This window comes from Triticum urartu, chromosome 7 (genome assembly GCF_003073215.2).
Source record: "Triticum urartu cultivar G1812 chromosome 7, Tu2.1, whole genome shotgun sequence".
In the NCBI taxonomy this organism is placed as follows: Eukaryota; Viridiplantae; Streptophyta; class Magnoliopsida; order Poales; family Poaceae; genus Triticum; species Triticum urartu.
Genome location: NC_053028.1, coordinates 598,895,361 through 598,907,664, shown reverse-complemented (window position 1 = coordinate 598,907,664; position 12,304 = coordinate 598,895,361). Strand labels below are relative to the sequence as shown.

Sequence of the window (12,304 nt, the reverse complement as noted above, 5' to 3'; positions counted from 1 at the left end):
TGTTGGAAGTGTTTCCAAGGTTGATGTGATCACCATCGCACGCTCCCTCTACCTTCAGGATTAGTGTTGAACCTAGATAAATGTTGTTTGCATTGGTATCTGCGTTGAGCATGAACATGATTAGATCATGTTTATTGCAATACGGTTATTCATTTAAGTCAGAGAATAATGGTTATTCTGTTTACATGAATAATACCTTCTATGGTCATGCACCCAATGTGATGGTTTATTGAATCCCGGTCGTAGTTATACACATGTTCATAACATTGATGCCAAAAGATGTAGAGTTGATAATGATAGTACCACTTTCATGTGGCACTGCCGCTTAGGTCATATTGGTGTAAAGCGCATGAAAGAACCTCCATGCTAATGGACTTTTGAAGTCACTTGATTTTGAATCACTTGACACATATGAACCATGCCTCTTTGGAAAGATGACTAAATCCCCATTCTTTGGAACAATGGAACGGGCAAGTGACTTGTTGGAAATCATACATGCTGATGTGTGCGTTCCGATGAGTGTTGACGCGCATGGTGGATATCGTTATTTTCTCACCTTCACCGGTGAATTGAATAGATATGGGTGTATTTACTTAGTGAAGCATAAGTCTGAAATGTTTGAAAAGTTCAAGCAATTTCAGAGTGAAGTTGAGAATCATCATAACAAGAAGATCAAGTTCCTTCAATTTGATCAAAGGGAAAGTATCTGAGTCATGAGTTTGGCAATCACTAAAGACAAGGTGGAATCGTTTCACAGTTGACGCCTCCCGGAACACCATAGCATGATGGTGTGTCCGAATGTCGTAATCGAACCTTATTGGATATGGTGTATGATGTCTCTTACCAATCTACCGCTATTTTCTGGGGGTTATGCATTAAAGACAACTACATTCACTTTAAATAGGGCACCATCTAAGTCCGTGGAGACGACATCATATGAACAATGGTTTGACAAGAAACCAAAGTTGTTGTTTCTTAAGGTTTGGGGCTACGATGCTTATGTCGATAGGCTTCGGTCAGAAAAGCTCGAACCCAAAGCGGAAAATTGTATCTTCATAGAATACCCGAACAAGACGGTTGGGTATACCTTCTATCTCAGATTTGAGGGCAAAGTGTTTGTCGCTAAGAACAGGTCCTTTCTCAAGAAAGAGTTTCTCTCGAAAGAATTGAGTGGGAGGGAGATAGAACTTGATGAGGTTGTTGAACCTTCACTTGAAACAAAGAGTAGCGCAACACAGAAAGATATTTCTATGGCAACTACGTTAGTTGAAGAGAAAGCTAATGATGATGATCATGAAGCTTCAGATCAAATTGCTATCGAACCTCGTAGGTCGACAAGGGTGTGTACAACTTCTCAGTGGTAACCCTGTCTTAAAGGTCATGTTGTTGGACAACAATGAACCTATGAGCTATGAAGAAGCGGTGATGGGCCCGGATTCCAACAAATGGCTGGAAGCCATGAAATCCGAGATAGGATCCATGTATGAAAACAAAGTATGGACTTTGGTGGACTTGCTCGATGAACGGCAAGCCATTGTGAATAAATGGATCTTTAAGAAGAAGACAGACGCTGATGGTAATGTCACCATTTGTGAAGCTCGACTTGTCTCAAAGAAGTTTCCGACAAGTTCAAGGAGTTGACTATGATGAGAATCTCTCAATCATAGCGATGCTAAAGTATGTTAGAACTATGTTAGCAGTTGCTGCATTTTCATTTACGAAATCAGGCAGATGGATGTCAAAACAAAGTTTTCTTGACGGTCTCTGTAAGGAAAGGATGTATGTGATACAACCAGAAGTTTTTGTCGATCCTAAGGATGCTAAAAGGTATGCAAACTCCAGAGATCCTTCTATGGACTGGAGTAAGCATCTCGGAGTTGGAACATATGCTTTGATGAGGCGATCAAAGCATTTGGGTTTATACAAAATTTGCAAGAAACTTGTATTTTCAAGAAAGTGAGTCGGAGCACTACAACATTTCTGATAGGTATATATGGATGACATATTGTTGGTCGGAAATGATGTAGAATTTCTAGAAAGCATAAAGGGTTGTTTGAATGGAGTTTTTCAAAGGATGGACTGTGTAAAACTGCTTACATGTTGGGTGTCAAGATCTATAGAGATAGATCAAGACGCCTGATAAGACTTTCACAGAGCACATACCTTGACATAATCTTGAAGGAGTTCAAGATGGATCAGTCAAAGAAGGAGTTCTTGCCTGATTTGTGAGGTGTGAAGTTAAGACTTGAAGCTCGACCACGGTAGAAGAAAAGAGAAAGGACAAAAGTCGTCCCCTATGCCTTAGCCATAGGCTCTATACGATATGCCATGTTGCGTACCGCGATGTGCCTTGCCACTTGTCTGGCAAGGGCGTACAAGAGTGATCCAGGAGTGGATCATTGGACAACGGTCAAAATTGTCCTTAGGAATAAGGAAATGTTTCTCGGTTATGGAGATGATAAAGAGTTCGGCGTAAAGGGTTACGTTGATGCAAGCTTTAACACCTATCTAGATGACTCTAAGTAGCAAACCAGATACGTATAGTGGAGCAACCATTTGGAATAGCTCCAAGTGGAGCATAGTAGCAACATCTACAATATGAAATCAAGATTTGTGACGAACACACGGATCTGAATGTTGCAGACCCGTTGAATGACACTTGTCCCATAAGCATAACATGATCAAACCCTAGAACTCATTGAGTGTTAATCACATGGTGATGTGCACTAGATTATTGACTCTAGTAAACTCTTGGGTGTTAATCACATGTCAATGTGAACTAGATTATCGACTCTAGTAAACTCTTCGGGTGTTAGTCACATGGCGATGTGAACTATGAGTGTTAATCACATAACGATGTGAACTAGATTATTGACTCTAGTGCAAGTGGGAGACTGTTGGAAATATGCCCTAGAGGCAATAATAAAATGGTTATTATTATATTTCCTTGTTCATGATAATTGTCTATTGTTCATGCTATAATTATATTAACCGGAAACCGTAATACATGTGTGAATACATAGATCGTAATATGTCCCTAGTAAGCCTCTAGTTGACTAGCTCGTTGATCAATAGATGGTCATGGTTTCCTGACCATGGACATTGGATGTCATTGATAACGGGATCACATCATTAGGATAATGATGTGATGGAAAAGACCCAATCTTAAGCGTAGCACAAGATCTTGTAGTTCGTTTGCTAAAGTTTTTCTAATGTCAAGTATCATTTCCTTACACCATGAGATTGTGCAACTCCCGGATACCTTAGGAATGCTTTGGGTGTACCAAACGTCACAACGTAACTGGGTGGCTATAAAGGTGCACTATAGGTATCTCCGAAAGTGTATGTTGGGTTGGCATGAATCGAGACTGGGATTTGTCACTCCGTATGACGGAGAGGTATCTCTGGGCCCACTCGGTAATGCATCATCATAATGAGCTCAATGTGACTAAGGAGTTAGCCACGGGATCATGCGTTACAAAACGAGTAAAGTGACTTGCCAGTAACAAGATTGAACGAGGTATGAGGATACCGACGATCGAATCTCGGGCAAGTAAGACACCGATAGACAAAGGGAATTGTATACGGGATTGATTGAATCCCTGACATCGTTGTTCATCCAATAAGATCATCGTGGAACATGTGGGAGCCAATATGGGTATCCAGATCCCGCTATTGGTTATTGGCCGGAGAGATGTCTCGGTCATGTCTGCATGGTTCCCGAACCCGTAGGGTCTACACACTTAAGGTTCGGTGACGCTAGAGTTATTATGGGAAATAGTATGTGGTTACTGAAGGTTGTTCAGAGTCCCGGGTGAGATCCCGGACATGACGAGGAGTTCCAGAATGGTCCGGAGGTGAAGATCGATATATTGGACGAAGGGTAATGGAGTCCGGAATTGTTCCGGGGGTACCGGGTGACGACGAGAGTGTCCGAAAGGGGTTTTGGAGGCCCCGACAAGCGTTGGGGGGCCTTATGGGCCAAGGGGAGGGGGCATATCAGCCCACTAAGGGGCTGAGCACCCCTCCCACCCCATCTCACGTAACCTGGAGAGGTGGGGGCGCCTCCCCTAGGGCAGCCACTCCTCCCGGCTTGGGGGGGGGCAAGTTTCCTTGGGGTGGGGGCGCCCAAACCCATCTAGGGTTTCCCCTGTGGCCGCCGCCCTCCCCTAGGGAACCCTAGGGCGCCTCCTCCACCCCCTTCCCCCTATATATAGCGAGGGAGAGAGAGGGCTGCCACACACCCTTTCCCTGGCGCAGCCCCTCCCCCTCTCCTACACCTCATCCTCCTCCGTAGCGCTTGGCAAAGCCCTGCCGGAGAACCACCAGCTCCATCACCACCACGCCGTCGTGCTGTCGGAGTTCTCCCTCAACTTCTCCTCTTCCCTTGCTGGATCAAGAAGGAGGAGACGCCCCCGGGCTGTACGTTTATTGAACGCGGAGGCGCCGTTGTTCGGCGCTTAGATCGGAATCGACCGCGATCTGAATCGCTGCGTGTACGACTCCACCAACCACGTTCTTGTAACGCTTCCGCTTAGCGATCTTCAAGGGTATGAAGATGCACTCCCTCTCTCTCGTTGCTATTATCTTCTAGATTGATCTTGGTGACACGTAGGAAAATTTTGAATTATTGCTACATTCCCCAACACGCAGCTCTCACCTCCTCTTTGGAGAAAGGTGCCATGAGTATGCCATTTTGTTCTTTAGTGCTCTCTATTGGTGGACGACTAGTTCTGGCCAACTCAGTTCTCACGAACATGGTTCCCTATATGCTTTCATTTTTTCCACAGCCTGAAGGGGTCTTGTAAAGAATGGATTGTTTCAGATCGAGATTCTCCTGGCAAGGAGAAAGTAAAAAGTAAAAAAATACCGCCTCACCAAATGGAGCGTGGTTGTCCACCGAAGGACCAGGTAGGTCTAAGCATTCATGACCTCAAGGTCAAGAATGATGCCTTACTCAGTAATGGTCTTCAAGCTTCTTACTGAGGAGGATGCCTCGCAAGCTTTGCTACACAACAAGTATCTAGGTCAAAAAGCAGTGCCTCAGGCTTTTTGGAAGCCGGGGGCTTGCATTTTTGGGTTGGCCTGATGTCGGTAAAGTAGCACTTTTCCGTTTTGGGTCTTTTCTGATAAACGATGGCTAAAAATATGGAAATCGAAGATACCGCTAAAAATAAAGATATTCATGTGGTAACATTGGAGAGGTGTCGTGCTGACAAAAGATAACCTCGCTCGGCGCAACTGTCAAGGAAGTAAGAAGTGCTCATGACGAGATGATCAAACACCCCTTCTTACAAATCAATTTTGCACGTTTTACTTTGCCAGTCATCCAAATAGTGTTAAATTTGTACCCGCCCATAAGTTTTGCCAATATATATGGTCACTGACTGAATGAAATAGAAAATAGATTTAGGACACTAATAAGCATGGGAGCGTATGTCTTATTATGATTTCTTTTGCTAAGTCAAAATGATTTTGTTTTTAATGACAAACATTGTTCTTCCTTGCATGTTATTGCTCGTTGTACGCACTAACCTTATGTGTGTCATATGTGGTATATGTTACACCTTATGGAGTATTCATTAATGTTCAAAACGGTGTGTACGTGATTTGAGTAGGTAGCCAGGATTTTTTTAACCTAATATGGGTGAAAACATAATCTTTGGATCGGACCTCCTCCTCCTTCGACATAGTCATAGTGTCGCTCTTATAGATCTTCACTAATGCCTATGTGTGGTATTATTTTCTTTTATATTATAGTCGTACTTGTTACCTTTGGTTATGTGCATTCTAGATACGAAGAGGCGGGATGTCGCTTATGATGCACTGTATTTTCAAACTGAATTAAAAAACCCAAATGATAACACCCACACGTGTGGTACTTATCAACACACTCACACGCACTCGATGTCGTTCGATCCATTTGCACGAATTTCAAAGCATATGCCATCTGGGTGGAGAGCCACGTAAGCACTCAGCGTCGTGTGGGCGTTATCACTTAGTGCCACATGTGTGGGCGCTCCTCGTCCGAACGAGACACAGGACGCTCGCTGGAACGTGTGACCGAAACTGCTCTTTGCCCACACGACGCTCACACGATGATAGACGGCAACTACTGGTGTGCATATGTGGCAACTAGTTAATCACACATGGCTATAATGGTTTGACCACACGTGGCAACTAGTTAATCACACACGGCAACTATGGTTTGATCACACGTAGCAGCTACCGTCATTTACACATGGCAACTATAGTTAACCCGAACGAAACCCAAAAAAAGAAACAGAGAAGTTGCCATGCTTTACACTAAAGTTGTCATTCAGCGGTAACTAAAGTTGCCATCAAAAAATGTCAGGGCGGAATTACTTCTTGCCACACTTGTGGGGTGCGGGTGAGTAGGTGTTGTTGGTTCGGCGTGTGGCACGAAGTAAATTCACCCGTACGTATGGGCAGTTATAATGTTCCTCCACACAAGATCATGTCGATTGTTTCCTGAGTACAAGCACACGACTCGTGTGGTCGGGTGTCGATTGTGTCATACGTGTGACAGTTACCGACCTTCTTAATAAGACACCCTTTATAAAAAATTGTTCTACATCCCCGGCACACGGTTTGGGAAACAGGCGGGTGATAAACCGACGGAGAGCTCTCAGGGTGAGCTAAGGCATGACCGAACCGGCGCAAGACACCGCGTCGCGGTCGCGGCGGCCGTCCCAATTAACGCGGACCCTTTTCGGCCAGCAGCCAAACCTTTTGGGAATTCGCCCGGCCCAAACCGTCCCGTCGCCGATGACCGGACGACATGATGGCCTCCCTCCCGCCCCGACCCACATGTGCGCGTCTCCGTCTCCGGCCGGCCCGCCCCGTCCCTCTCGCCGGCTTTTTCCCCGAACCCTTTTCGCCCCGCCATTACTTGGCCCCGAGGGAAAAGGCGCCAGCAGCGCCGGAAAATGCCCGCATTGATTGGACCCGCGAGATCCTGCCGCCGGCATACGCCACCTTCCGAGGCCCTCGCCGTTTGGAGACTAGCGGCCGGCCGGCCGGGCCCGTGGACAGGAGAATCGTCCGCGGCGGACGTGAAAGGAACGGGAATATGCAAAGCCGGTGCGTGATCCGGAGAGGGCACGCGCGTTAATTGAGGAGGTAACGGCGTGCATGGGCCGTGTTAATGGGCTCGATGGGACGTGGCGATGGCGGCGGGTGTGGCCGGGGAATCAAGGCGGAAAGCCGTGGAGCGGCGGCGATCCCGCTGTGCGGCCATGGCCGGGCGGAGAAAATATCTAGTAGTACCAGGTTTGCGTGGCGGGACTTCTCCGGCGACCGCGCGCCACCGGCGTCCAGAAAGCGCCGGCTCAAAGCGACGCAGGGTGCCGGCATTGGGTTTAACGGATCTATCCTGCTCGTCGAGAACAAAAAGGGATTGGGCTTAAGGGAAAATTAGCAGCCTATCTCATTCAGTTCCCTTCCCAAGCGTGTGTGCTGGAGTAGTAGTATCTCTGAAAGAAAAGGAACCAAAAAATATCTCGAATCCTGCTTTCCCTTGCAATCTGGACAGAGAGGATCAGAGGAGCAGCACAGAAGAAATCAGGAATCAAAAACTGGAAATCTAGCGTCTACCCCTCGAAAATCAAAATCTCGAAATCCAGCTGGTAGCCGTTGGGCAGAAGAACACATGAACCAAAATCGATTCTCGCAGGCGCTCCTAAAATGAACATGTACTACTACTACGACATAGGAGTACCGTGCCGATGCGGAGTCGCCGCAGGAAGAAGAGAAGGCGAGCCAAAGGGAGAGCCTTTTGTTTTTGTAGTTTGTTTGTACTTTGTACAGTGGCGGGAAGGGAGGGTGGGAGGAGGCCTACTCGGGGCGCGTCATCCTGGGCAGCACGTGCAGCGACACCACCCGACGCCCGGCCGGCGCCTCCACCTCCCACATGCGCGGCGGCGCCGGCGTCGTGGAGCCCCTGCTCCTCCCCGCCTTGGGCGTCACGTCCACGACCACCACCTTCGCGCCGCCGTGGGACACGACGCACACCCTGCCGCCGCCCGCGGCCATCTCGGCCGCGCCCTTGAGCCGCCCCGCCTCCGCGACCGTCGTCCACCGGTCGGACCCCCAGTCGTAGGCGTTGAGCGCGCCGCGCTCCTCGTCCACGACGAAGATCATGTCGCCGCTGTCCGGGGACGCCGCGGCGGGGCCCTTCCACCCGGCCAGCATGCCGGGCGGCATGTCCTCCCACCGCCCGGCCACCAGGTCGAACACGGCCCCCTCCTTGGCGCCGCTGCCGCGGAGATTGACCATGCAGACCTTCCCGCCCGAGCACACGGCCTCCGCCGCGTCACGGCTGAACCGCCCGTCCCGCAGCGGCGGCAGCGGCTCCCACGGCGCGGACGGCGTGGCGGGGTCCCACGTCGCCCCGGAGCGCGCGACGGCGAGGTCGTAGCCGGCGCCCACGCCGCCCGCGACGAACACGCGCCCCCGCGCCGCGCCCGCCGCGCACCACCTGCGCGGGGCGAGCGGGACTTTCGGGCCGACCTGCCACCGCGGGGCCAGCGCGGCGGCCGGGTCGAACACCAGCGGCCGGCACAGCGCCGGGTGGAGCGACTGCGTGGACCCCGCGACGAGGACGAGCTTCCCCGCGGCGGCCACCGACTGGAGCGGCAGCCGGCGGGAGAGGAACGACGGGTGGCAGAGCGTCGGGGGCGGCGATGGCATCGGCGGCGCCGGCAGCCCGTCCCAGCGCGCGGCGATCGGGTCGTAGGCCGCGAAGGAGGCCCCGCCGTCGCCGGCGTCCTCAAGAAGCGCGTAGAGGGACAAGAACGGCGGGAACGACGGCGCGTACAGCAGCCGGCGCCACGGGCGGCAGACGGCGTGCATGAGGCACGGCGGCAGCGTCGAGAGGCAGAGCTGCGCGAGGTGGTCCGGCAGGCCCGGGAGCAGCGGCTGCGACTGCTGCTGCGACGTCGTCGTCGACACCTCAGCAGCGGCAGCAGCGGCGTCGTGCCTCTCCATGGGCGCCGGCGCCGGCGCCGGGCGGAGCCGCTTGGCCTCGCGACAAGAAGCGGAGGCGGAGGGGCTGCTGCAGGGGCGCTTGGCCAGCGCGGGTGCAGCCATGGCCGCGGAGGCGGGAGGCGCTACTAGTAGCGGCCTTGCTTGCTTGGGCGAGCACGGCGACCCTACACTAAACTATGCCGAGTGCGTGCGTGTGCATGCGCTGGGCGTTGCGGGCGGCAATTAATCCGGAAAGGCGCGGGGCAGCGGCAGAGGAGGAGGACGAGGGACACGTCCGGCTATCCCAAATGGGGGTGGAGGACGATGATGCTGCTGCTGCTGTGCGGTGGTATATGCAGCAGTGCGGTTGCGTGGCTCCGTGGCGTGGGAGACTGGCGGCCAGCAAACAGCAGGCGGGCGCCGGCGCGGCCTGGTGTCGGGTCGGCGGTGCGTTGTCTGGCTCGCCGACCGCGAGTTCCTGTGGCTGCAGGACAAGGCCGGCCTTTTCGCGCCTGCGTCCCTACGGTCCACGCGGTGGCTGGCTGGCTGACGTACGTACACGGCCCGTGCTCCATGTAGTATCAGTTTTTTTTATGCAGCGAGTAGTCGTGCTGCGTCGGGATCATGTAAATAGAGATCTCTTTGAAACGGTAAACGAAGTTTATACTTCCTCCGCTCCTTTTTATTTCGCATATTAGATTTGTCTAAAGTCAAGCCTAGTAAAGTTTGACCAACTTTATAAAAAAAATACTAACATTCATAATGTGAAATTAATACTAGTAGATACGTCATGATTTAAAGTTTCATGTTGTATAACTTTATCATGGTAGATGTTGATATCTTTTCATATAAATATGGTCAAACTTTGTAGAGTTCGACTTCAGACAATATATGCTGAGTAAAAAAGACCGGAGGGAGTATCATTTTTGGAGGACGGAACCGTGTATGCTTGATAAGCAATCCAAATTATTAAAAAAAAAGTCCTAGGTACATGTGCTACTGTTGTTGGTTAATGGCATTTCCAACGTGGATCATCATACCTCCCGTAAATGTTTGGATCGGACGGTTCAGACACATTTAACCATCCAACGTGGCTCATCAAATCCATTTGGGGGATTCCGCCACGTCGGACTTCGACACCCCCGGCTCACCTGAAGCCCTCGTTTTTTTGGATACATCCCTCCATGTGCTTGTATCCATGCTCCCAAAGACCGACGTCATTGTCGTACCACCCCAGACGCCGCCCATGCTTTGTTGACCCTTCGCCGCTTGACCCAGGCACCTGCCCGCCTTGGCCTACACCTATGTATCCAGATCCAGCCACCGACCCAGTACCCTCTGCCACTGCCGACGCCATCAACGGGCGACACTACGCTGAACAATTGTTCAACAAATGCCATAGGAGAAAAAAAATACGTTCATGTTGTTTACTTTGAAGAAAACACAGTGGATTCATACGAGGAGCGCTTCTATGCCGAGTTCATGGATTCGTCTTCGTCTTCGTCAAATGAGGATGAAACAACGAGGATGAGGGTGATTTTGAGAGAAACGAAGAATGCAGCGGAGCATGTTCTCAACTACATGCAATAAAGGGGTATCGAGTGTCGAATCGAAACAGAGCACATGCACCTATGATGTTGTGCGACGACTACTTTACCCTTGATGCGCTATCGAGCCATATTTTCGACGTAATTTCGGATGTGGCAACATTTGTTCGGACGCACCTGCCAAGTTGTCAGGGCCTATGATGATTACTTAAAGTTGAAGAACAATGTCCTTGGACGCATTGGGTTCTCTAGTTAATAGAATTGCACGGCTGGCATGAGGATGCATGCTTGCCCTTGCGAAGGATATCGATCGGTGCTCGGCATGAAAAGATACGGGCCTAGCTGCTGCCCTAGCTGAAAAGAATGGGAGAGTGAGCCATTCATACTGAAAAGAGTGATTCATTTTTGAAGTATACACAATTCAAAAGAAAAAGCTGGACTATGGCACAGTCGTAGATTCGTGGGATGTTTGGGAGCACATGCCTCGATTCCCTGGTCAGATTTGCAACTACAATGGCCAAGGTGTTTGGGCTGAAGTACTTGAGAGAACCAGATGCCGCAGACACAACAATGCTCAAGGAATTTGGAGAATCAAGAAGATTTTCAGGTGTGATTGGATCACTGGATTGCATGTACTGAAAATAGAAGAACTATTCAATGATCAACAAAGACAATACTAGGGCCATTTTAAAACACACGCCATCATTCTTGAAGCAATTATAGCAGAAAACCTTTGGATTTGACACTCTTTTTTTGGCATGTGAGAATCTCATAATTACATGAACATGTTGCAGCGGTCTATGTGGCGGATGTTTGGACGCCACGAACCTCTCTCAACTTTACTATTGGTATGTGGATTTCGGACGTCCAAGCCATGCCGCGGACATTTGATGCACGGTGGTGGTTGTGTTTTTGTGTCAAAATGTCAAGATCTAGACATTTGGGGGGCGTTTTGGTGAACCGCGTTGTAGTTGCCTCTAAGCCACTGAATTTTGCAAAAGTTTGCTTAACCAACGAACCTTCAATGTGTAAAGCTAAGACGTCATCCACTCGCATAGTTGCCTTGTCTGTTTGCTAGCAGCATTTTCGCAGGTTAGCTGGTGAGCTGCGTCAATCCAGAACCCCTTTTATGGAGAAGAGCCCTTTTCAGGGCTAGCTATTTTGTGCAATGTCCTATTTCAATTCTTTGCCGGCGAGAACCTGTTTATTTACTATGATGAATGGTACGAACACTAACAACTCCTACTTTCTGTTTGTTTGTTTGTGATTGTCCTGTGAGACCAGATCTGTTTGGTTTACTAGTGCCCTTTTATGAACTACACTAGTTTACCATCACAATGTGGTGGTGGTTGTCGATCATGGTTGAGGCACTACTTAAACATGCTACACCTAGTAATACTAGCTATGTTTCTTTAAAATAAGTTGTACAACTAGCTCAATTAGCGGGCGGCCTGAATTGAGTAAAAGGAGCTTTTATAGAGATGAAAAAACATATACTCCCTCCATTCTGAAATAAATGACTCAACTTTGTACTAATTTAAGTTAGTATAAAATTAAGTCATCTATTTTAAAACGAAGAGAGTAGATAACAGGACAAGACAACAACCGCCGCCTCTATCTCCTCGTTCTTCCTTGCCTCGCCACTTCTAGAAACTATAGTAATCATGCTTTCCGATACTGGTCGAAGAAGGTGAAGGCCAAGACGTCTTCTTCGGACCATTTGTCGACGAGATGCGATCTGTGGGCGACGGCTCAAGGTTGAGGGCCTG

At 49.5% G+C, this 12,304-nt stretch overlaps 1 protein-coding gene across 1 annotated transcript; it reads right to left on the bottom strand.

Moving 5' to 3' along the window:
• Positions 1 to 7,519: 7,519 nt before the first annotated feature.
• Positions 7,520 to 9,622, bottom strand: LOC125524256 (F-box/kelch-repeat protein SKIP25-like). Its single transcript, XM_048689333.1, has one exon. It carries the CDS (start codon positions 9,109 to 9,111, stop codon positions 7,858 to 7,860), a length of 1,254 nt encoding a protein of 417 aa, XP_048545290.1. The 5' UTR covers positions 9,112 to 9,622; the 3' UTR covers positions 7,520 to 7,857.
• Positions 9,623 to 12,304: the final 2,682 nt, after the last annotated feature.